Genomic DNA, 21,780 nt, shown 5'->3' on the forward strand with positions numbered 1-21,780 from the left:
GAGTTGGGAGTGAATCATGGAATCACAGAACACTTTGGGTTGGAAATAATCTTAAATATTATCCAGTTCCAAGCCCCCTGCATGGTCAGGGACCCCTCCCCCAGCCCAGGGGGCTCCAAGCCCCATCCAACCTTCAACACTGCCAGGGATGGGGCAGCCACAGCTTCCTTGGGCAACCTGGGCACCCAGGGGCTCAGCACCCTCACCCCAAACAATTTCTCCCTCCCTCCCTGCCCAAGATCTCCTCTCCATCTCCCCTCTCCCAGCTCCAAACCCTTCCCCCTCGCAGGGTCCCATCCCTCCAGGCCCTTGTCCCAAGTCCCTCCCCAGCTTTCCTGGAGCCCCTTCAGGACCTGGAAGGTGCTCTAAGGTCTCCCCATGGGATCCTTCTCTTCTCCAGCCTCAACACCCCCAACTCTCTCAGCCTGGCTCCAGAGCAGAGCTGCTCCAGCCCTCTTTCTGGCATCCTCTGGACCTGTTCAAACAGCTCTGAGTCCTTCTTAACTTTGGGGACTCAAGAACTGAGCACAGCACTGCAGGGGGGGTCTCACAAGAGTGGAGTGAAAGAGAATGGATGGATGATGGAGGATGGATGGGTGGATGGATGGATGGATAGATGGACGGATGGATGGATAGATGGATGTAGAGCCTGCTTGTTACTACTCAGATACTTTTGCTGTCCTTCTCACTAGTGTTGGGTGAGCAAAACACCTCTTGCATGGTCAACTTGAACAAACTGGGCTTTGCAGGGGGGGGATGCATGGAGGGCTGCTCTGCCTCATGCTGTCTCTTTGGTCACCACGAGGCAGAATGGGAAAGGCACAAGATGATGAGTGCTACCAGATGATTGCTAGCATGAGGGAGCTGGAAAAATGGCCCAGGCTGCCCAGGGAGGGGGTTGAGGCCTCATCCCTGGAGATGTTCAAGGTGAGGCTTGAGGAGGCTCTGAGCACCCTGATCTGGGTGAGGGTGTCCCTGATACTGCAGGGCTGGGACTGGGTGACCTTGGGAGGTCCCTTCCAACCCAAATTTTGATTCCACACAACATCAGAGAGCTGCTTACTCTGACATCACTTCTCATTTCACATGCTGCTTGTCCACTCACAACTCACAAGAAGAAATATCACCTTCAGCATCCCACCTGATAACACCCAACTGTCCACCTCATTTGCCAAAACTTTCCAGATGTCCCTCAGAGTGGGGGTAGGGCTGGTTATATCAATTATTTAAAAAGCATAGAAATAACTTTTATGATCACGATGGCATTTTAGCCAATCCTGTGTGCTGTTTTTCACCCTTTCCCCATTTTACTCTGTGTGTCTAACACATGGACCATTTATTCCTACCCCAGCTCCCCAGACTTGCTCCTCCTGTGCATTGTAAAACCTCCCTAGCTGCCCAGAAGACATTTCCCAATGGGATTGGAAGCCCTTGACCCAGAAACCTTTGCAGGTAGAGGCCAAACCTTGATATTTCCTGCCTCCTGCCACCTCTGATTCAGGCAGGACTGGCAAGTGGCCATGTGTGAAGGACTGCAAGCCCTCAGCAAGCTGAGTTGGATGTCAGATGGGTTGGGTGGGAGATGACATCTCTCTGTAGGGTTTTAGTGCTCTTTTGACCCACCCCAGCACCAGAGATGCAACGAGAAAACCAAAGCTTGACCAAGATCACTGATTGCATCCAGAACAGTCAATGCAACAAGATCAGGGCCCTTTTCCAACCCCTTCAAGCCCAGCATGGTTCATATCCATGAGTCTCAACACCCTCTCATGCACCACCCAGAAGGAGATATGGGGTTTATAGAGGTGCTGGGGGAAAATCCTGAATGCCCTGGATTGCATTTGTCTCCTTTAACTTCTCGGGTACCTGAGCTTCCTCACCACTTCTGAGGGTACCCAGACAGGCTGGAAAATCAGAGTTTGGTGCTTGAGCCTCTGGTGTGCAAACCAGGAGGAGATTCTGTGCTTCTGCAGGGCCAGAGAGAACTTGGGATGGACTACAGGTCCTTTAGGGACAATGGAGCCAGAAACTCAGATGGGTAACACACACCCCTTGGGTAAATACACACGGCTTCTCAACTAAAAATAACCTCTTTCCCTTGCAAATGCACTCATTTGTTAAAAGAAAAAACAAATAAACCACCAAAAAAACCCAAGAACAAACCATTCTGAGGCAAGCTGCAACACTTAGGACTCTGAGAAAGGATTGCCCATGGCTTTTGCTAATAACAGGTTTGTGTAAAAAAAAAACACAAAAAACTCTCTTCCCCCACAAAATGTCCCATCTCCTCTTCCAAACCAGGGAAAAACAGGGTTTTAATTCATGGGAGAAAAAAAAGAAAAAAAAAAAAAAAAGAAAAAAAAATCAGGTTTGATGGCTTATGGCTGGGAATTTCACTTCATCCCCTTCCAGGTTTAACTTTGGGGTGGCATCAGGCTGCCCACCATGGCTGAGCTGCAATATTTATGTAGGTAGAAGAGAAATTTCAGTGTTTCCTGTTCTTTCTGAAAGGCTTTCACCCAGAGACTAAAATTAAAATAAATATTGAAAAATAGAAGAGGGAAGAAAGAAGAGAGAAAAGGAGAAAGGAACCCAAATTTTTGTGGGGACAGTTTTTATTTTTGGTTTTCTTTTTTTTATTTTAATTTGTTGTGTCTCTGCCCTTCAGTGCCTTTGCCAGAAGTAGCAGACAAGGAGCACATCCATGGAGAAGAAGATGGGACTGGCTCAGCTCATGGCACACGTGGCTGTGTCCACGTCACCTTCAGAGTCCATGGAAGGTCCTCAAATCCATTCCTGGGAGGTGCCCAGGGGGGAGATGACACAATCCATGGGATCTGAGCTTTGGGAAGAAGAGGCTCACCCTCCACTAGCTAGCATAAAGCTAAAAATAAACATTTTAAAGGGGAAAAAAAAGGAATTTTGAATTTTTACACGTCAACCGTGGCTGAAGAAAGCTTAGAATTTTATAAATCTTTTAAACTTTTGGTTTGCTAAGACTTTCTTGTGGACTATGTGCTGGCAATCCCACACTTAGCAGCCACATTTTCCCAGTCTCCAGAAACTTTTAGCATCTCTGCTGTTCACCCTGATGCTCCTTAATCCCTAATTCAGCTCTTGAAATGTGGCTTCAACCCAAATCTGATTAAATTGCATCCAGAGGAGCGTGGCCAGCAGGTCAGGAGAGGGGATTCTCCCCCTCTGCCAGACCCCACCTCAAATCCTGCTCCCAGCTCTGGTGTCCCCACCAGAAGAAGGACACAGAGCTGTTGGAACCAGTCCAGAGGAGGCCCCAGAGATGCTCCAGGGAATGGAGCAGCTCTGCTCCCAGGAGAGGCTGAGGAGCTGGGATTGTTCAGCCTGGAGAAGAGAAGACTCCAGGGGGACCTTAGAGCTGCCCCCCAATCCCTGAAGGGAACCTCCAGGAAGGCTGCAGAGGGACTTTTCCTCAGAGTGTCCAGCCAGAGGACAAGGGGAAATGGATTGAAACTGCAGGAGAAGAGGTTCAGGCTGGAGCTGAGGAAGAAGTTCTTCAGCAGGAGGGTGCTGAACCTCTGGAACAGATTGCCCAGAGAAGCTGTGGCTGCCCCCTCCCTGGAGGTGTTCAAGGCCAGGTTGGAGGAGGCTTGGAGCAACCTGGGCTGGATGAGAGGTGTCCCTGGGCATGGCAGCAGCTTGGAGGAAATGATCTCCAAGGTCTTTTCCAACCTCAGCCATTCCATTTATTCAACTGAGTTTATTCCATTTATTTCAACTGAATAAGATATTGCTGAACCATGGGAGCAGATACCACCTCTGAATACTCCACTTAACAGCTGACTGCATGATCTTTGAAGGCACGGACCAGGGATCAAGAGAAAATGAAAAGAAAGATGATGAAGACCCCTTCTAGCCTCTGAAAGTCTTTCAGTGAATATCTCCTTCCAGTCTCTACAAGATGGTCAAACACCACTACTCTGAATAATCCCATCAACCCTTTCCATCTTTCACAACATCCAGTTCAAAGTTTAGGCCTGCTGTATTTTTTTTTATTTTTTTTTTCTTTTAGGACCATTTTTTTTTTGTAGCTAGAGGTGCGTTAAGGTCAGCCCTTTGGCACAAAGCTGAACCCAGGGCTGGTCAAGCAAAGTGGAACAGACTAAAGACCAAGGTCTTGCTGCTTCCAGGGGATGATGGAACATGATTCTGGGCTGGCTGTTTCCTAGGGAAAGTCTCATGAATTATATACAGAGGTAGGATTACATTTCCCAGTCAAAGAACCAGTGCTGGTGTGTGTCTCCAGGCCAAATCCAAGTTTTTGCTGGAAAAATGGTGCACAGAAACCTGCTCCTCACAATCTCATCTCCCCTCTTGGAGGTCAGCAGTGGTGCTGGGCTCAAGGTCCCTTCCAGTGTGTCTTCTTTATTTATTTTAATAAATGTAACCGTATTTTCAAGCCTGTGATTGCCAAGCAAATGCCTTAGGAGTCTGTAACTACAAAGTGAGGGAAGGATCAGCAGAAATCAGCCCAAAATCAAGGCTGGGTGCTGAGCCAGGCTACCCCTCATCTCTTAAAATCAACTGATATCTTTGAAATTCTCATTTATCCCTTTAGAAATATTGGTGGAATGGATATCAGAGGGGAAAACCCAGGAAGCTGGAGTGCTGAAATGAGGGAGAAACCAATTAACGGGTGATAAATTAATGCCCTCTCTAAAGTGAATGGGGATTTGCCAGGTTTGACCAGGTAAAGAACTCACCCAGGAGATGGGATAAAAAGGAGGAGAAGCCAGGAGAACCCATAGCACTGCAGGAAGCTTGAAATGTGTTTGAAATGTGTTTTCTCCCTTTCAAAACAAAAGCAGAAGCTTTCAAGTGAGAGCAATGACGTGAGGTTTGAGTTGCAGTCAAGTGGGATTCATCCAAAGATTCTCACCAGTTTCTGCCCACCTGGATTTGAATCTCTGGAGCCTCACCTTGAATTCCAGGACAAAAGGAAATGTGGTTTGTGGCTTGTGCCCTGGCTGAAGAGTAAGGAGATGAGAATCCAAATCTTGGCTCTGCCACAGACTCTCCTTTGAGTTGGGAGGTGAGGTGTTGAATATCCCTGTGCGTCAGCTCCCAAGAATTGAGGACAGCAGCCCTACCAAGCTTTCCTGCCAGCTTCTGGGAGACTTCTTTCTATCTCAAAAAATGTAAAAAAAAAACCCCAAATCCAAAAATAATTCGAGGTGTCCCAAATTCCCTCCCTGCTTCCCAAAACACAGGGAGGGGAACAAATCCCAACCCTGGGCTGCAGTCACAGCCAGGCAGAGGTAGGGTCCCTGCAGCCTTCTGATGGGGGGTACCTGGCACCTTCTGGTGAAGGGGGTTAAGCATGGGCCAAGGGTGATCTGGCAGCACCAGGATGTGATCTGACACCAAGGATGTGTCCATCCTTGCTGGGGCTTCCCAGGAGCAAGGAGTGAAGGCAACGGTGGAAAAGTCAGCTTGGGCTGTCCAGACCTCAGATGTTCAGCAGGTAATGCTCAACCTTCCACCAACACCTTCCTTCCCTGGCACTGCTCCTGTCCCTGTCATGGCCTTCTTGTTGATGTGGCTTCCTGATGAACCAAATTTGGCAGCTGACCCAGCTGAAAAACAAACCTCCTCCTAAAAGGCTCGTTCTGAGGTCAACCAGTGGGGCCCTTAGCTTGTCTGTATGAGAAGGGGAACTTGAAATAGCAGATGAAGTCATGATTTTGGTGATAAAACTGAGCTCTGTGCACACTCAGGTCCTTGGCACTTCCCTCACCAGAACTGAGTTCTGCTCAGCTCTTGTTAGCCAAGCTCTCCCTATAGAAGAACAGAGGCTCTCCTGCTTTTTGCCATGGGGATACCTTGTAGGACCAGTTGAAGACCTGAGATTCAACTGGGAGCCCATGGGACTCCATCTCCGTGGTCTGAGAGATGAGACATCCCTGCTGCCTCCTTACCCTGGCAGGAAAATGAAGCTTCATTCAGTGGGGTCCAAATCCAGGTGTGAATTTCAAGGGCTGGTGAGAATGGGTTTGCAAGGAGAGTCCCCCAAAAGGCTTCTTGGAGAAGCAGAAGCTGCCTGCAGAACTGCACACTCCTGTTTCTCATGGTTTAGAGAGCCCTGAGAGGGAAATATCCCTGGGTGTCCATAGCAGTGGATGCTTCTCTCAAGGTCTTCATCTGAATCCATCCACTGGGTGTAACACTGAACCTTGAGGGGTGCAGGGTGAAACCCCAGAGGTGTGAGAGCCAGACCTCAGGCTGCACAGCACTTTTCCCTTGTCCCAGAGCATAAATATTCAGCGTAAAGCAGCTCTAAAACAGCCATGGGGGCAAAGTTTTCTTTTCCTCTGACCTCTGTGGTTAAGATCTTCCCTGGAGAGATGGGACTCTCAAATCCAAAGCCACTCCTCGTTGACTCAGGCCAAGTCCTTTAAGCAGAAACTTTCTCCTTCCCCAAACATCCTACACCACTGCAGCTGCCCCACAGCTCAAGCTGCTCCATGCTGGAAGCTGCTGTGATGCTCCCAGAAGGATTCTGGCTCTACAAGCAGATGGTGAGGTTGGGCAGCTCAGATCCTGGTTTTTGACCAGTGCTTTTTGGGGCTTTCAAACATAGTGAAGCAGAACTAATGGAAGAGAATTCAATCTCCTTTTCCACCTCTGGCACACAAGGCAAGGCAGGTTGGTGCGAGGGGCTGGTAACACTCCAGGGTTAGAATTCCTGCTGGGAATGGGCTGCAGAACCAGGGACACTGCTCAGCTCTGAGGAACATTTTACCCTCCAGAAGGAGTAAAGAGGTCCCACCTGAAGCCTCCTTTGGGGAGGAACAGACAAGAGAGATGCCAGAATTGACCGAACAGAGGATTCCATCCCATACACCTCATACTCAGCATAAATTTGAGGGATCACCAGGGTCAAACCCCTTCCTGCTTCTCCTTCTTCCCCTCTCCCTGTTTCCTTCAGCATCCTGGGAGGATTCCATCCCTTCCTCTGCCTGTGCTCCTGATCCATCCCAGCCTGAATCTGGGTGTTCCTGCCTCCAGCTCCCAACTGCTGCTGACCCCAGGATTCCAGCCTGGACTTTCCCAGGGCTGCCCTGCAGCCTCGGGGGTGACCTGAGAGTTATTGGGGGAGAGGGGGGAGGAACCTGGGATCAATTTTCCTGTATATATAGATTTACTAATTTTTCCTTTATTAATCATTCCTGTTTCATTAAAGCTGTGCAGTTTAGTTTCCAACCCATCAGTCTCTCTCCCTTATTCTCTCTCCTTTCTTTATCAGGGAGGAGAGAGAGATTAACAGAGAGAATCTGTGATTGGGTTTAATTGCCAGGCCAGGGTTAAACCCTGACATCCTGCCACCCATGGGGGTGCTCATCAGAAATACTCTGAGTGATAGCACAGGAGGCTGGGGGGGGGCCACTCAGGGTTCATATTTCTCCAAGTCACAACCTCTTTGCCCCTATAAATCTTGTCTGCAAGTGAAGGGCTGGTGCCTCTTCATGGTGAAGACCATGTTGCCCTTCCCAGGCTTCTTCTTTTGGGTCTGGAGGAGGGGAAGAGGGAATGGGATGAGGTCTTCCATCTGGCTGAGAAGGGTGATGGGGCCCAGGGACTCAGTCCTGGGACCCAGGACTCTGGGGGATTAGTACAAAATAGAAACCAAACCCTAGTGTCCATATCATCAAAGGAGGAAAGGACTGGACCTAACCAGGTTTCACCCTGGGCTCTGAAGCCTTTGTGCAAAACCCAAGCAATTAATTGCATTAAAACTGCCCCAGTGCAGATCACAGCCCTTTTGTTCTCTCAGCCCTCACCCTAAAATAGGGTCTGAAACCATCAGTTTCATTCCACTCTTGGAGGATGAAGCAGCTGGAACAATGCATAATGGAGATTGACTTAGTTTGTTCACCACTGCCTTGTAAATTCATCATTTCATGTGTCCAACAGCACCTGTGGTCTAAAAATCTGAGGGGGGCAGCTCTTCTGCAAAGAGGGAAGATCTTTTCCACGTTAAAAAATCCTCTATCTGTGATCATTTACTCTTTAGACCACCTCAGAGATGCTCTGCCCACTTGCTGCCTTGGTTGTGAAGGGTTAGAGTGAATTTCTGGGGTGTTACAGAAACTCTGCCCCTGGAGGTTCTTTCACAACACCTTAAGAATAAAACTTCTTGGGGAAGGTTAAATCCCAGTTCACTCTGCCTTCAGATTAACAGATTTCTTGCCGATTAATTTAACCTAACTATTTATTGGTAAATACTTCCTTGAGTGTTTCAAGCCTTGAATATATTCCTGTGAGCATTGTCATCAAGATAATTCCTCCTCTTAACTGCACTGTTTGGGATTGAACAGAGATTTGTTATCAAGAAAAGAGCAGCAAGCCTGAGTTTTATTGCTTTTCCCAAGTCCAGGACTCAGCAGGGGTTCATGAGATGTCCAAGTGACAATAAATGAGTTTTATTTTCTCTCCCAGCCAATGGAAGAGCTGGGAAGAGCTAACGTTGGGCTCAGTTGCAGAACCCAGGTCTCAAACCAAGACCATGGCCACGTGTTCATAGAGTCATAGAATGGTTTGGGTTGGAAAGAACCTTCAAGATCACCTGGTTCCAACACCTCCCACTTTGAGGAGCCCAATCTGGTGGGAGGTGTCCCACTTTCCAAGCCTTTTGCTCTACTAAAGCATCCATGGTAAAGAGCTCAAGGTTTGCTTGTCAGGACCTCATCTCTTCCCCAGTCTCACCCAAACTCCTGGTGACACTGAAGGAGAGAGGTCACTTCTCAATGCTGACTCCTAAAGTCACTTCTAAAGTCTCCTAGAGATAAAAACCAGGTTGTGAGAAGAAGACCAGAGAGCTGATCTCACCAGAACCCAAGGTGGGAAGTTGGTCAGGAGCACAATGGAAGGAAATGTCTTTGCACATATGGTTTTTAATGGGGTGTTAATGGGGCACTGGGTGAACAGGACAAAGGAGCAACAGAGGATGTGGCTTGAGGTTTTGGCTGATGTAAATCCAAAGGCCTGGAATAAAATGAAATCCGGGCTTTTCTGGCCCCTTGATGTCATTTCCAACAGGAGAGGGACACCAGGTGGGCAGGAATCTCTGCTCTAAAATCCCATCTGCCTTTGGGGACCTTTCCCTCTGCTGGTGATGGCTTCAGGCACCCCCAAAGTACTGGCTCTGGGAAGAGGGAGCCCTGAGATGCAATGATGAAGGTGGGAAGCAATCTGTCTTGTCTTCTTCTCTCAGAAAATAGAGGGAGATGGGACAGGGCACCCACCCAGGACAAGCTGGGTGGCTGCAGGGTGCCTCAGTGCCACTAATTAACACATGTGAAACTGATGAAAGAAACCAATGGGAGATGCTTACTTTGCTACCCACATGAGAGAGCTTTCTCCCTTCCTTCTCCCTCCAGCCCTACATCTGGTAGTGATTTGGCAGCCCAAAATAGAAAGGAAGTGGAAGAATGGGGCTGAGCCGAGCCTGGCTCTGGAGGAGAACATAGAATATGTCAGAGGCAACCAGAGAAGGGGTGTTGGAAGGAAGTTTCATTTCTCATATCCTTGGTGTCTTGCCTTTGGGTGTAGTGATAAGGGCCATGGCCATGACCCTTGCATCCTCCTGACCCCTTGGCATCTGGAATTCTGGAGCAGGAGAAAGACAACTTTGCTTTCCAAGGCCTTGTGCTGGAAGGTCTTCTCCATAGCCTACCCTGAAGAACCAATAATTTAGGTCTTGGGGTGCTTGTCTCCCATTGAGCTCTGTGTTTGGGGCTGAGGGGAAGGGCTGGGGTGGGGCAGGGAGGGGCCCATGGAGTCTGAGTTGCTGTGGGAACACTCACCATGCACCTTGGCCACCTTGGCTTTCAGGTGTCGTTCACACTTGGCCTTGGCTTTCAGCAGGAGGAAAATCTGCTCCTCTTTGGTGATGACATCATCAGCATCCACCTGGGGAGAAATGAGGTTAAAGCTCAGCATGAGAAGAGCAGCAGGACACAAAATCCCTGGATAATGCAGGTGACCTGAATGCAAAGAACTTCTTTGCTTCAGCAGCTTCCTCCACCAGGAATTCTCATGATTTCTGGGATGGGGTGGTCCAGGTTGCAGGGATGAGGCTATGAGCCAAGGGAGGAAAAAAAACCCATCCTAGTAAATATTGGCAGGAAACAGTTAAAAACTTGTCCTTCTGGGACACAGAAGCATACTCAGGGAATCACAGAATCCCAGACTGGTTTGGGTTGGAAGGGACATTAAGGATCATCCCTGACATGGGCAGGGACACCTCCCACCAGACTAAGTTTCTCCAAGCCCCATCCAACCTGGATCTGAACACTTCCAGAGCTGGGGCAGCCACAGCTCCTCTGGACAACCTGGTTTGCTGGGAGGTGTCCCTGGCCATGTCAGGGATGAGCTTTAGGGTCCCTTCCAACCCAAACCCATCCATGATGCTACGATTTCATTCTACTCCTCAAACCCACTGCTGCTCAGAATTAAGGTTTTTTTCACTCATTTGAAGTTATTTAATTTTGAAAACAAGTAAGGCAAACCAGCTGAGGGCCAATCAGTTCTGGAGCCAAACTAACTACAAATGACATAATGAGGGTTAATGAAATCCAGCTTAGAAGCAAACTCAGATGCAGTTTCCCACTGTGCTCCTAAAGAAGGGAATGGTGGATGCTTGAGCAGCTGGAGGGGTAATGGACAAGCAGATGGGATGGTTGGATCTGATAAAGGGATTCTGAGTAAAACAGAAGTGAGTTTTTCTTGTCCTTGGAAAAAATCCACGCTGAAAATCCTTCAGAAGTGGGAGCTGGTTTCTAAACCACATTAATGCTCATGCAAAACAAAGCCATCCCTTTCCAGATGTTTGGTCTGTCCACAGTTAAGGCAACATCCCACATTTCAACTCTTTCATTGGACACTTAAAACCTCGGGGTTAAATCCTGCTGTCATTTCTATCTGCAAAACCCCTGAGTGATTCCCTCAAAGCTGGAGGAGTTGGTCTGGATTTACAGTGGCTGGAAAAGAATCTGACCTCAGGCATCTGCAATGATTCATCCCATGCACACTCAGTCCTCAAGCTCCTTTGGATGTACTTTTAGAGCAGGGCAGCTCCCAGCCAAAGGGATGTATGGCCTCCAGGCACAGAAAATAAATTTCACTTCCCAGAAAGGGAAGATAAGTCCCTAAGTGCTGTGTCCAGAGCTGGGCAGAATGGCTGGAGCAAAACTTGGAACTCAACTCCAGTCTTCAGCTTTCCTGAGCACTGGTTACTGGTTTTACAACTCCAAAATCCTACCAGATCCTTAAAAAAACCCCAAACCCCACAGCTCCCCATACTTCTCCCTCCTCTAAAACTGGTTGAAATGCCAAGAGATATGTTTAGGAGATGTCTTTCTGGGGTTCTCCTTTTTTCCATGGCTGGCACATTTATGTAAGCAAATATATGAATAAAACCAGATTTTCATAAATCCTGTGACTTAAAGAAGACACTTACTCTGAAGAGGCTCATGGGAAACCTACCCAGGCTGGAAAAGCTTCTCCTTTGCTGCTGAATAATTCACATTAAACACCTAAACTGGACTGATAGTTGAGGGTTCTGAACTAGTCCTCTCCTGTCCTAACCCCACATCCTATCCCTTGCTTCCAGCCCTTGTCACCCCCCCTTGCTGAGACATTGCAAAGGTTTCAGGCAGGCTGGAAGCTCTCCAGGGACAGAGGATTGAGCAGTGGGATGCTGGGTCAGACACCAAAACAGCTCAAAGGACTTTGGGTTCAGGGTAGGACAGGGCAGGCACCCAGAGGTGGAAACCACGGAGCAGCTTCGGACCTGTCAGCTGCTGGAGGACTTCTAATTCATAGAATTATAGAATCAGAGAATGTCAGGGGTTGGAAGGGACCTCTAGAAATCATCTATCCCAACCCTTCTGCCAAGGCAGGGCACCCAGGAACACATCCAGGGGGGGTTGGAAAGGCTCCAGAGAAGGAGACTCCAGAACCTCTCTGGGCAGCCTGGGCCAGGGCTCCCTCACCCTCCCAGCCAAGAAGTTTCTCCTCAGCTTCAGCTGGAACTTCCCATGTTCTCCCTTCAGCCCAGGATTCCCTGTCCTATTCCTGGGCACCACTGAACAGAGATTGGCCCCTTCCTCTTGCCCCCCACCCCTCAGCTCTTGATGGACATTCAGCAGATCCCCTCTCAGCCTTCTCTTCTCCAGCCTCAACAGCCCCAGGGCTCTCACTCTTTCTCCACACCAGAGATGCTCAAGTCCCTTCAGCACCCTCCCAGCTCTCCCTTGGCCTCTCTCCAGTAGATCTCTGGCTCTCTGGAACTGGGGAGCCCCAAACTGGAGCCAGGATTCCAGGGGTGCTCTCCCCAGGGCAGAGCAGAGGGGGAGGAGAACCTCCCTGGATCTGCTGGACACACTCGAAAATTGTTCCGTCCCACTTTTTTTTTCTTTTTTTCTTTCTTTCCTTTTTTTTTTTTTTTTTTTTTTTTTTTTTTTTTTTTTTTTTTTCTCCCTGTGCATCTGATTTTCCTGCTCTGGATCTTCTGCTCCTAATGCTCCTAAGACAACCCTTCCCTACTCATCTTTCCATCCTGTCTCTCAAAGGTTAAATGAAATCCACAGCTTTGCAATACAGATGCCCTCACGGTGTGAGAAACGTTTGGATCTGGCTTGGCAAAACTTCTTTGACAAACAATCTCAGCACCTGATCCAAAAATACCCCGGGACAACCTTGCTAAAATCATCAGCAGCTGAGGATGCCAACTTTGTGGAATCTGAATATCCCCAGGCAGCCAAATAAGTGGCTTCATTTTCTGAAAGGGTTGAGGTAGGGGCTGCAGGAGTTCTTGGGAGGTGGGAGCTGCTGCTGGTGGAGCTGTCGCTGCTTTGGGGTGGATTTGGGTGGATTTGGGTCTAGGAGAGAGATGGAACTGGAGAGACTGGTATGAGAAGTGTCTGTAAGGGTGGTGCAGAGAAAGGCTGCTAATTACCCACAATTTTGCAGAATTTGAGGCCTGGGAGGCAGGAGATGAAGGGAGCAAGATCTAAAAGAAACAAGACAGTGACTGGAAGCAGAACACATCAAAAATAGGCCTGGGAAATTAATAAAGGACATAATTGTCACTGGCTGTTCAACACTGTAGCCTGGATGCAAAATTCTGGTGCAGGAAGGTCTTAAACCTTCTGCTCACCCAAAGCTGGGAGGTGACAACCATTAAGTGCTGTCTTTTCACCTAAACATCCCCAGCTGGCAGCTCCTGGGGATGATCTGTTAGGAGAGAGGACAGACTGAATAAAGCTGTTTTCATAGATATCTATAGCTCCTCTATTTTTTGGGGGGGCCACAAGAACCTCGTGCCCTGCTGAGCATCCAGGAACATCCCCCTACACTCAGGGGATGGTCCAGTTTGTCTCTTAAAAAATCCATTCTGCTTTCTCTACTCTTGTAGTTCAGGACCCTAAAAAAAAAAGCAGAGAGGAGGTGCTAGGAATGCTTCATCCAGCTCACCACAATTTGCATATTCATTTCCCTCATCTTTTACCAAAAACCTTTGCTCTGAGCCCATTTGCAGCCCAACACCTCTCATTCTGCTCATCAGCCAGCAGAAAGGAACAAATCTCCATCCAGGTTGGATGGGGCTTGGAGTAACCTGGGCTGCTGGGAGATGTCCCTGCCCATGCAGGGGGTTGGATTTTGATGAGCTTTAAGGTCCTTTCCAACCCAAACCATTCCATGATTCCATGATCACTTTCTGCTGACAAAATCCTGGCCTTGTTGGCCTTCTGGGAACATCCATGAGGAGATGTACCAACCAATTCCAGGTGTTACCCTGGAATTCCCCCAATTGTCACTGATCTGAGACAGATCAGCTGGAATTCATCCCACTCTCCAGCCACCACCTAAAATATTTTTTTTTTCCTTTTTTAATTTTTTTCCACTTTTGGCTGCGGTCATTGGCAGCACTGGGAAGATCCATGAGGCTTAGAAACAGAATTTTTTGCTGGAATGAGCTCTGCAGGCAAGAGAAACACCTGAGAGAAGCCAGAGATGGTGTCACAGACAGGTACATCTCTCAAATCCAACAATTTGGAAGCAAGAGGTGGTTGTGCCCCTGCAGAAGTTCATCACTCTGCAAGAGTTGACAGCAAATCCCTTTCCATCCCTAACTTATCCCATCCCATCCCATCCCATCCCATCCCATCCCATCCCATCCCATCCCATCCCATCCCATCCCATCCTCCCTAACTGGCTTCCCCATGAATCCCTGCACAGAGTGAGCTTGGCAATGAAGTTGTAGAAGCTGAAGGGATGCAGGGAGGCTGAGCACCACTCAGGGAGGTAAAAAAAATGACAATTTTGCCCTTCAAACCTGGTGTTCCAGCCTTGGTGCAGCTGGAAGGGATGCAGGTTCCTACCTGGCCTCCCCTGGTTTGCAATCAACCCCCTCCTGCTTTTCTTTCTCAATGTTTATCACCTCTCAGCTTCCCAGCACTATATTTATTTTTTTTTTTTTGAAATTTTTTGCCAGGAAGGAAAAAAAAAAAAAAAAAAAAAAGGTTCCTTGTGGAGAGATTATCTAGAAATGTTTCGTGGTTTTTTTTTTCCTCCCCTCTTCTTCTGAGAAAGCAGAAATACAGAGCAGGAGTCAGGCCAAGCAGGGAAAGGGTGCAATGACAAGGCAATTCCAGAGGCTGTTAAATCAGTTTTGGTTCAGTATTCCCCACCTCCACCCCCCACCTTCTATGCCCCCAGAGGAGTCCATAGGATAATTATGATAATGCTTGCTGGTATTTCCATTCCATTGGCTGATCTCCCAGCCACTAAAGTAAACCCCAAATCTCCACGGGGAGGTCATATTCATCCTTGTTTATGGGACTCATTTTCAGAAATAACACTGTGCTTTTTGTGAAACTTCCCTGGCAACAGCTCAAAAAAAGAGCTAAAGGCAAACAGATTCCTTCGTTAGGGTTGAGAGCATCACAGCCACTTGATGGGCCCAAGGCAAGGGACTGCTGGTGGTCACCAACTTGGGTGTAGAATCCCAGAAAGTGAGGTTCAGTCAAGGAATGTCAGGTTGGAAGAGGCCTCAATTCCAGGTTGGAATTCCAGGTTCTCATATTATGGTTCATGTGAGATGTCCCATTCAGCATTTGACCTGCTTTGATTGGAGTTATTGAACCCCTCTCATCAATCTTCCTCATAAATGAGTGGTAATATTTAGACTCTGATGAGACTGTAAGAGCTGCCCAGGAAATCTTAGCAACCAGTTAAAGCTCTGCCCTGACAGTATTGTCAAGAACCTAAAAAACAAAAAAACCAAACAAAACTTTATTTTATCTATTTTAGTGCCCCAAGTTGGGATTGGTGCATTTTGGGAGTGTCTTCTGCCACACCATGACCTCCAGTTAATCAGAAATGTGGAAGAAAAAGTCCAGGCTTTGCCACATTTATTTGTAGTGAATAACATCATCTTTTCTGTGGTGGTTCACTGGAGTTCACACAACGGGATGTGGAGGGAGGCTGTCAGAACTTTGTGAAATATATTATATATATTCTATATATTCACACTGAACCACATTCAGCCCAGATGAAAGTCCCAGAATCCCAGAAAGTGAGGTGGGAAGGGACCTCCAGGCCCATCTGCTCCAACCCTTCTCATATTATTGTTGATCTGAGACGTCTCAGCACCCCTGGAGCTGAGACTTCCAACTTTCCCAAGTGGGGGAATCCCCCCCTTCCCCTGGGAGACCATTCCAAGGTCTGACTGTCCTCAGGGGGAAAAATTTTCCTCTGGTGTCCACTGGGAATCTCCCCAGGAGCACCTTGTGCCCATTGCCCCTTGTCCTGTCCATGGGACTCCTTGGACACAGGGAGTCTCCAGGAGCCCCCTCTAAGCACTGGAACATCATAATAAGGTCACCCCAAAGTCTCCTTTTCTCAAAGCTGAACAAGATGATTTCTGGTGAGAAAGGAGCTGCAGGCAGGAGGGGGAGAAAGAAGAGAAGAAGAGAAAATTGAAAATGAAAGTGATATGGAAGGAAAATGGAGGTGGGAAGAGGGTGGGACATTGTTGGGACACACAGTGGAGGTTGCACCCCAAACCAGCCCTGATGGTTTTGGTGAACACTTCTAGAAGGGTGGTGATGGTGATGTCTTGTGAGAAGTGATCCTGATGGACTGGGATGGGGACACAGAGAAATCCATGAGTTGGTCAGCTTTGGGAAGCATGACAGAGGTTTCCTAAATTTTCCTTAGGTGGGCTGGGTGAAGGGTCCAGGTGGGATATCAAGCCAAGCAGGAGAAGGTCAGAAACCAAGTCATAGAAGGTTGTAAACCAAGTCCTTTCTCTGCAGCAGAATTTGCAACTGAGCAGAAAGCATCAGCAGAAAGGCAATGAAATTAGAGCTTCATTCCAGCCTTGCTGATGGAGCAGTCCCTCTCCTAAACACTGGGAGGGTCAAGATAGGTGTTAGGATAAAAGGATTAATCTAACCAAGTCTAATCTAAGGCCAGACCTGCAGCTGCCCCAGGTGAGCAGCCATCTTCTGAGGTCAGAGCAGCAAAATGGGTTGAAGGCAATGGGGTGAAGATGCCAAGAGGGGTGGCACAGAGGAGAGATGCCACACAACAGGGGTTCGATGGCTTTGGGCAGGAGCAGATGTAATCCTCAGCATGGGCTGAGCCAAAACTGGACCAGACAGGAGCTGGGGGTGATGGGGAAGTGCTCAGGAGGAGGAAGAGGTGGTTGGGAACACAAGGCTTTGCATGAGGTTGGTCAGAAATGGGCTGGCAACACAGGATGAGGCAAGAACCAAGACACTGGAATTTTCCTTCTTTCCTTTCCCTTTCCTTTTCCCTTTCCTTTCCTTTCCTTTCCTTTCCCTTTCCCTTTCCTTTCCTTTCCTTTCCTTTCCTTTCCTTCTTCCTTTCCTTTCCTTTCCTTTCCTTTCCTTTCCTTTCCTTTCCTTTCCTTTCCTTTCCTTTCCTTTCCTTTCCTTTCCTTTCCTTTCCTTTCCTTTCCTTTCCTTTCCTTTCCTTTTCCTTTCCTTTCCTTTCCTTTCCTTTCCTTTCCTTTCCTTTCCTTTCCTTTCCTTTCCTTTCCTTTCCTTTCCTTTTTCATTTCCTTTCCCCTTTTCTTTCCTTTCTCTCTTCTCTTCTCTTCTCTTCTCTTCTCTTCTCTTCTCTTCTCTTCTCTTCTCTTCTCTTCTCTTCTCCCTTTCTCTTCTCTTCTCTTCTCTCCTCTTCTCTTCTCTTCTCCTTTCTCTCTTTTTTCTTTTTTTCTTTTTTCTTTTTTTTTTTTTTTTTTTTTTTTTTTTTTTTAATGGGGTTATTATCCTTTAGATAAGAGAGCACTTGATTCTTTCCATTACTGTGTGATTGGCTTTAGGTATCTACTTTACCTCCTCTCTTTCCCCACACTTCTGCAAGTGAATATTTGTACAAAAACCCAGCATCCTCTGACCACCAGGCTCTGCTGGGTCACTCAGCTCCAGATGAACCCTGGCAAGTGTGGAAGGACCTGGGATTTGAATGTCTTGTCTTGGACAAAATGTACCTTTTGCAACCTCTGTTCCTGGGCTGCTGCCAGCCCTGCAGCCAAGTAGGATCTGTCAGGCTGCTGCTCAGCTGCTGATGGACTCTGCCCCACATCTGGCTGTTATTTCACAGAAAAAAAATAAAGATCTGCTGGAGATCTGCTGGAGCTACACATGGGCTTTTGCAGTCCACTCAAGACACACGGGTAATGGCAAATAAAACCTCCTTGTTGGCTTCAGAAGGAGATTGAGAGCCCACCACTTGCTTCTGGAAGCCAATGTTTAGTTAAAATACATCCCTCACCCCCAAAAAGCTGCTCTGAATTTGTGCTTCAGGGGTCTGGAGCTTTCTATCCCAGTGGCACTTTGCAGCATCTCCCTGGTGGAGAGGTTGAGCAGAGTAAATGCAGATAAACCATGTTTACTCTCTTCTAATTTGGGCAATGCTGGGTTTGCCCACCGCCCAAATAATCTAATTCTCTCTCTTGATTTCCTGCTGGCTCCTTGCTTCTTAACCTCTGCTTGTCTGCACACTATCAGTGCCTTGGTATAACAAAAAAAAAACATTAAAAAAAAGAAAACAAAGCCCAAACAAAATAACAACCAACCAACCAACCATAAAAAAAAAACCCCAAACCAAAACCAAAAACTGGGGGCAATTTGTTGAGAGGAGATTCAAGCCATCAACCAAGAGACTGGGGGAGGGAGAGCAGGGACTGATGGTTGTTCTGCCCTGAGGGAGTTAATTTAACTGAATAGGTATTATTCCCAAAGTTAAGAAAAAAAAAGAATAAAAAAAATGTGACTTGAAACCTATTTCCTTTCAGGTTAATGCTGGAAGGATTTAAAAATAAATAAAACCAAAGTGCCAGTTGGCCCAGGCAGAGATTCAGTAGCAAAAGCAGCAGAGACACCAATCACTGCCAGCTGCTAATTGCAAAATCTGTGGTTTGCTCAGGAGTGGGGAAGAGGAGGAGGGAAGGAAGGCTGCTTCCCAGAATCAACCCTGGATTTATGAGCAGGTGAGAGAAAGCAGATTTGGGGTTGCTCTGAGCTCACCTGGGAGCCTCCTCTTCTCCAGGCTGAACAACCCCAATCCCTCAGCCTGGCTTCCCAGGGAGCTGCTCAGCCCTCTGAGGATTTCAGTGGCTCTGCTCTGGACACCTTCCAGGAGCTCTGTGTCCTTCTGCTCTTGGGGACTCCAGACCTGGGCACAGAGCTCCAGGTGAGGGCTCAGCAGAGCACCAGTGAATGGGAAGAGGAAAGGTTGGCATGGAAAGATGCTGGGATAAACTGGGAATGTCACATCCTGTCACCGTGCCTGGGGAACGGGCTGAGCTGATCTCCCTGATGCCCTCCCAATCCCATTTGGTTTTGCTTTGCTTTGGGAAAGCCTCATCCTTCAGGCAGGACAAGAAGAAAATCAGCTTGGAGACTCCTGATAACTCATAGCAAAGGAAATGAACTGATCTGAACAGGGATGTCCACAACATTTAGGATCATACGACTACAAAATGTCTTTGGGATGGAGTGATACCATGGCAGCAACAGAAGAGGACTTTTATCATCCTTCCAAACTCTCCAAGTTGATGATCTGTATGGATCTCCTTCCTTGGCCATCCTGCCATGCTAATTCCTCTATTATTTGGTGATCTCACACTTTATGGTCAGCACTTCTCAAGAAGAACTGACATTTATGGTGTATTTCCAGGACCTGGAGGTTTAGGAGAACATTTGTCTCACCAAGATGATTGCTTCCTCTCCTGCTTTACACCCCTGAAGCAAACAAGGTGTAACCCAAGGGGTGAAGCTATTTAAAAAAAATATTGAGGAAATTCACCACAACTTCTCCTCAGGTGGTTTTCCCAGGGATTAGGGGATGGAGCTGGTGTAGAGAGGTCAGCAGGGGTGGGTACTGGTTGGAGTTGTACTTTTGAATCATAAATAACCCCCATCACTCCATGCACTTGTGCAACGGGATGGCTGGAGTCAGGAATGGTTTAGCCCAACCTAAAGCTAAGGTCTAAAATATGGATCACAGCCTGAAACTTGTGGGTCCAAAGGACTTGTTGTGGGTCCAAAGGACTCACTCAGCTGGAGGCATCCACATCTCCAGAGCTCTGATGTGAGATGAGACAAAACCTTCTCTGAACTTTTCCATTGCTTGTCCAAACTTGAAATCAACTGAACCAAGGATTGTTCTCTCTGCCCAGACCAAGACAGGGGCTTGAAGCTTAAATCCAAGATAGAAAAGCAAATCTGTGCTCTCTGAGACTGCTTTTTTTGGTGTGCTTGGCAGCTGAAGCTGCTGCCTGATCCTCCTGGGACTTGGAGGTCCTCTTGTTTGTTGCTGATGGAAACCTCTATCATTTCCCCTTGTCCTGTCCTCTGTCACCAGTGGGAAGAGACCAACCCCACTCTCACCACAACCTCCTTGCAAGTGTTTGTAAAGAGTGAGAAGGTCTCCCCTCAGCCTCCCTTTTTCCCTGACAATTACTATTTTCCCTACTACAGCCCCAACCCCCTCAGTCACTCCTCCTAGGGGATGTTTTCCAAACCCTTTCCCAGCTTTGTTGCCCTTCTCTAGACCTGCTCCAACCCCCCCAATGTCCTTTTTGTACCAAAGCTGAACACAGGACTCGAGTTGGGGCCTCAGCAGAGCTGAGTAAGGAACAGAATGATTTCCCTGGTCCTGCTGGCCACACCATTCCTGATCCAGGCCAGGATGCCATTGGCCTTCTTGGCCACCTTGGGCACATTGCTGGCTCATGTTCAGCCAACTGGCAATCAATAAACCAAGGTCCTTTTCTGCCAGGCAGCTTTCCAACCACTCTTCTCCAAACCTGTAGGGTTGCCTGGGGTTGTTGGGACCAAAATGCAAGACCTGACACTTGGCTTTATTGAATTTCATCGAGTTGGTCTCAGCCCAATGACCCAGCCTGTCCAGGTCCCTCTGAAGCCTTTTTACCATCCAGCAGATCCACATTCCCTCCCAGCTTGGGGTCATCTGACAACTTACTGAGGGTGCACTCAATCCCCTCACCAAGATCATTAATAAAGATGTTCAACTGGGGTGGTCCCAGCACTCAGCCCTGGAGGACACCACTTGTGAGTGGTCACCAACTGGATTTATCTCCATTGGGGACACCACTTGTGAGTGGCCACCAACTGGATTTATCTCCACTGGGGACACCACTTGTGAGTGGTCACCAACTGGATTTATCTCCATTGGGGACACCACTTGTGAGTGGCCACCAACTGGATTTATCTCCATTGGGGACACCACTTGTCAGTGGTTTATTCCCACTGGGGACACCACTTGTGAGTGGCCACCAACTGGATTTATCTCTACTGAGGACACCACTTGTGAGTGGCCACCAACTGGATTTATCTCTACTGAGGACACCACTTGTGAGTGGCCACCAACTGGATTTATCTCCATTGGGGACACCACTTGTGAGTGGTCACCAACTGGATTTATCTCCACTGGGGACATCACTTGTGAGTGGCCACCAACTGGATTTATCTCCATTGGGGACATCACTTGTGAGTGGCCACCAACTGGATTTATCTCTACTGAGGACATCACTTGTGAGTGGCCACCAACTGGATTTATCTCCATTGGGGACATCACTTGTGAGTGGCCACCAACTGGATTTATCTCTACTGAGGACACCACTTGTCAGTGATTTATTCCCACTGGGGACACCGCTTGTGAGTGGCCACCAACTGGATTTATCTCCACTGGGGACATCACTTGTGAGTGGCCACCAACTGGATTTATCTCCACTGGGGACACCACTTGTGAGTGGTCACCAACTGGATTTATCTCCATTGGGGACATCACTTGTGAGTGGCCACCAACTGGATTTATCTCCACTGGGGACACCACTTGTGAGTGGTCACCAACTGGATTTATCTCCATTGGGGACACCACTTGTGAGTGGTCACCAACTGGATTTATCTCTACTGAGGACACCACTTGTGAGTGGCCACCAACTGGATTTATCTCCATTGGGGACACCACTTGTGAGTGGCCACCAACTGGATTTATTTCTACTGAGGACACCACTTGTCAGTGATTTATTCCCACTGGGGACACCGCTTGTGAGTGGTCACCAACTGGATTTATCTCCACTGGGGACACCACTTGTGAGTGGTCACCAACTGGATTTATCTCCACTGGGGACACCACTTGTGAGTGGCCACCAACTGGATTTATCTCCACTGGGGACAC

The 21,780-nt window shown here is 48.0% G+C and overlaps 1 protein-coding gene across 1 annotated transcript in view; it reads right to left on the bottom strand.

Moving 5' to 3' along the window:
* PTH1R (parathyroid hormone 1 receptor) overlaps positions 1–21,780 on the bottom strand; it is a 132,935-nt gene that overhangs the window by 58,506 nt on the left and 52,649 nt on the right. Inside the window, exon 2 of the mRNA XM_071734523.1 lies at positions 9,843–9,948. Coding sequence (XP_071590624.1) covers positions 9,843–9,948 — 106 coding nt within the window. The remainder of the gene's footprint in view (positions 1–9,842; positions 9,949–21,780) is intronic.

Source organism: Heliangelus exortis, chromosome 2 (genome assembly GCF_036169615.1).
Source record: "Heliangelus exortis chromosome 2, bHelExo1.hap1, whole genome shotgun sequence".
NCBI lineage: Eukaryota > Metazoa > Chordata > Aves > Apodiformes > Trochilidae > Heliangelus > Heliangelus exortis.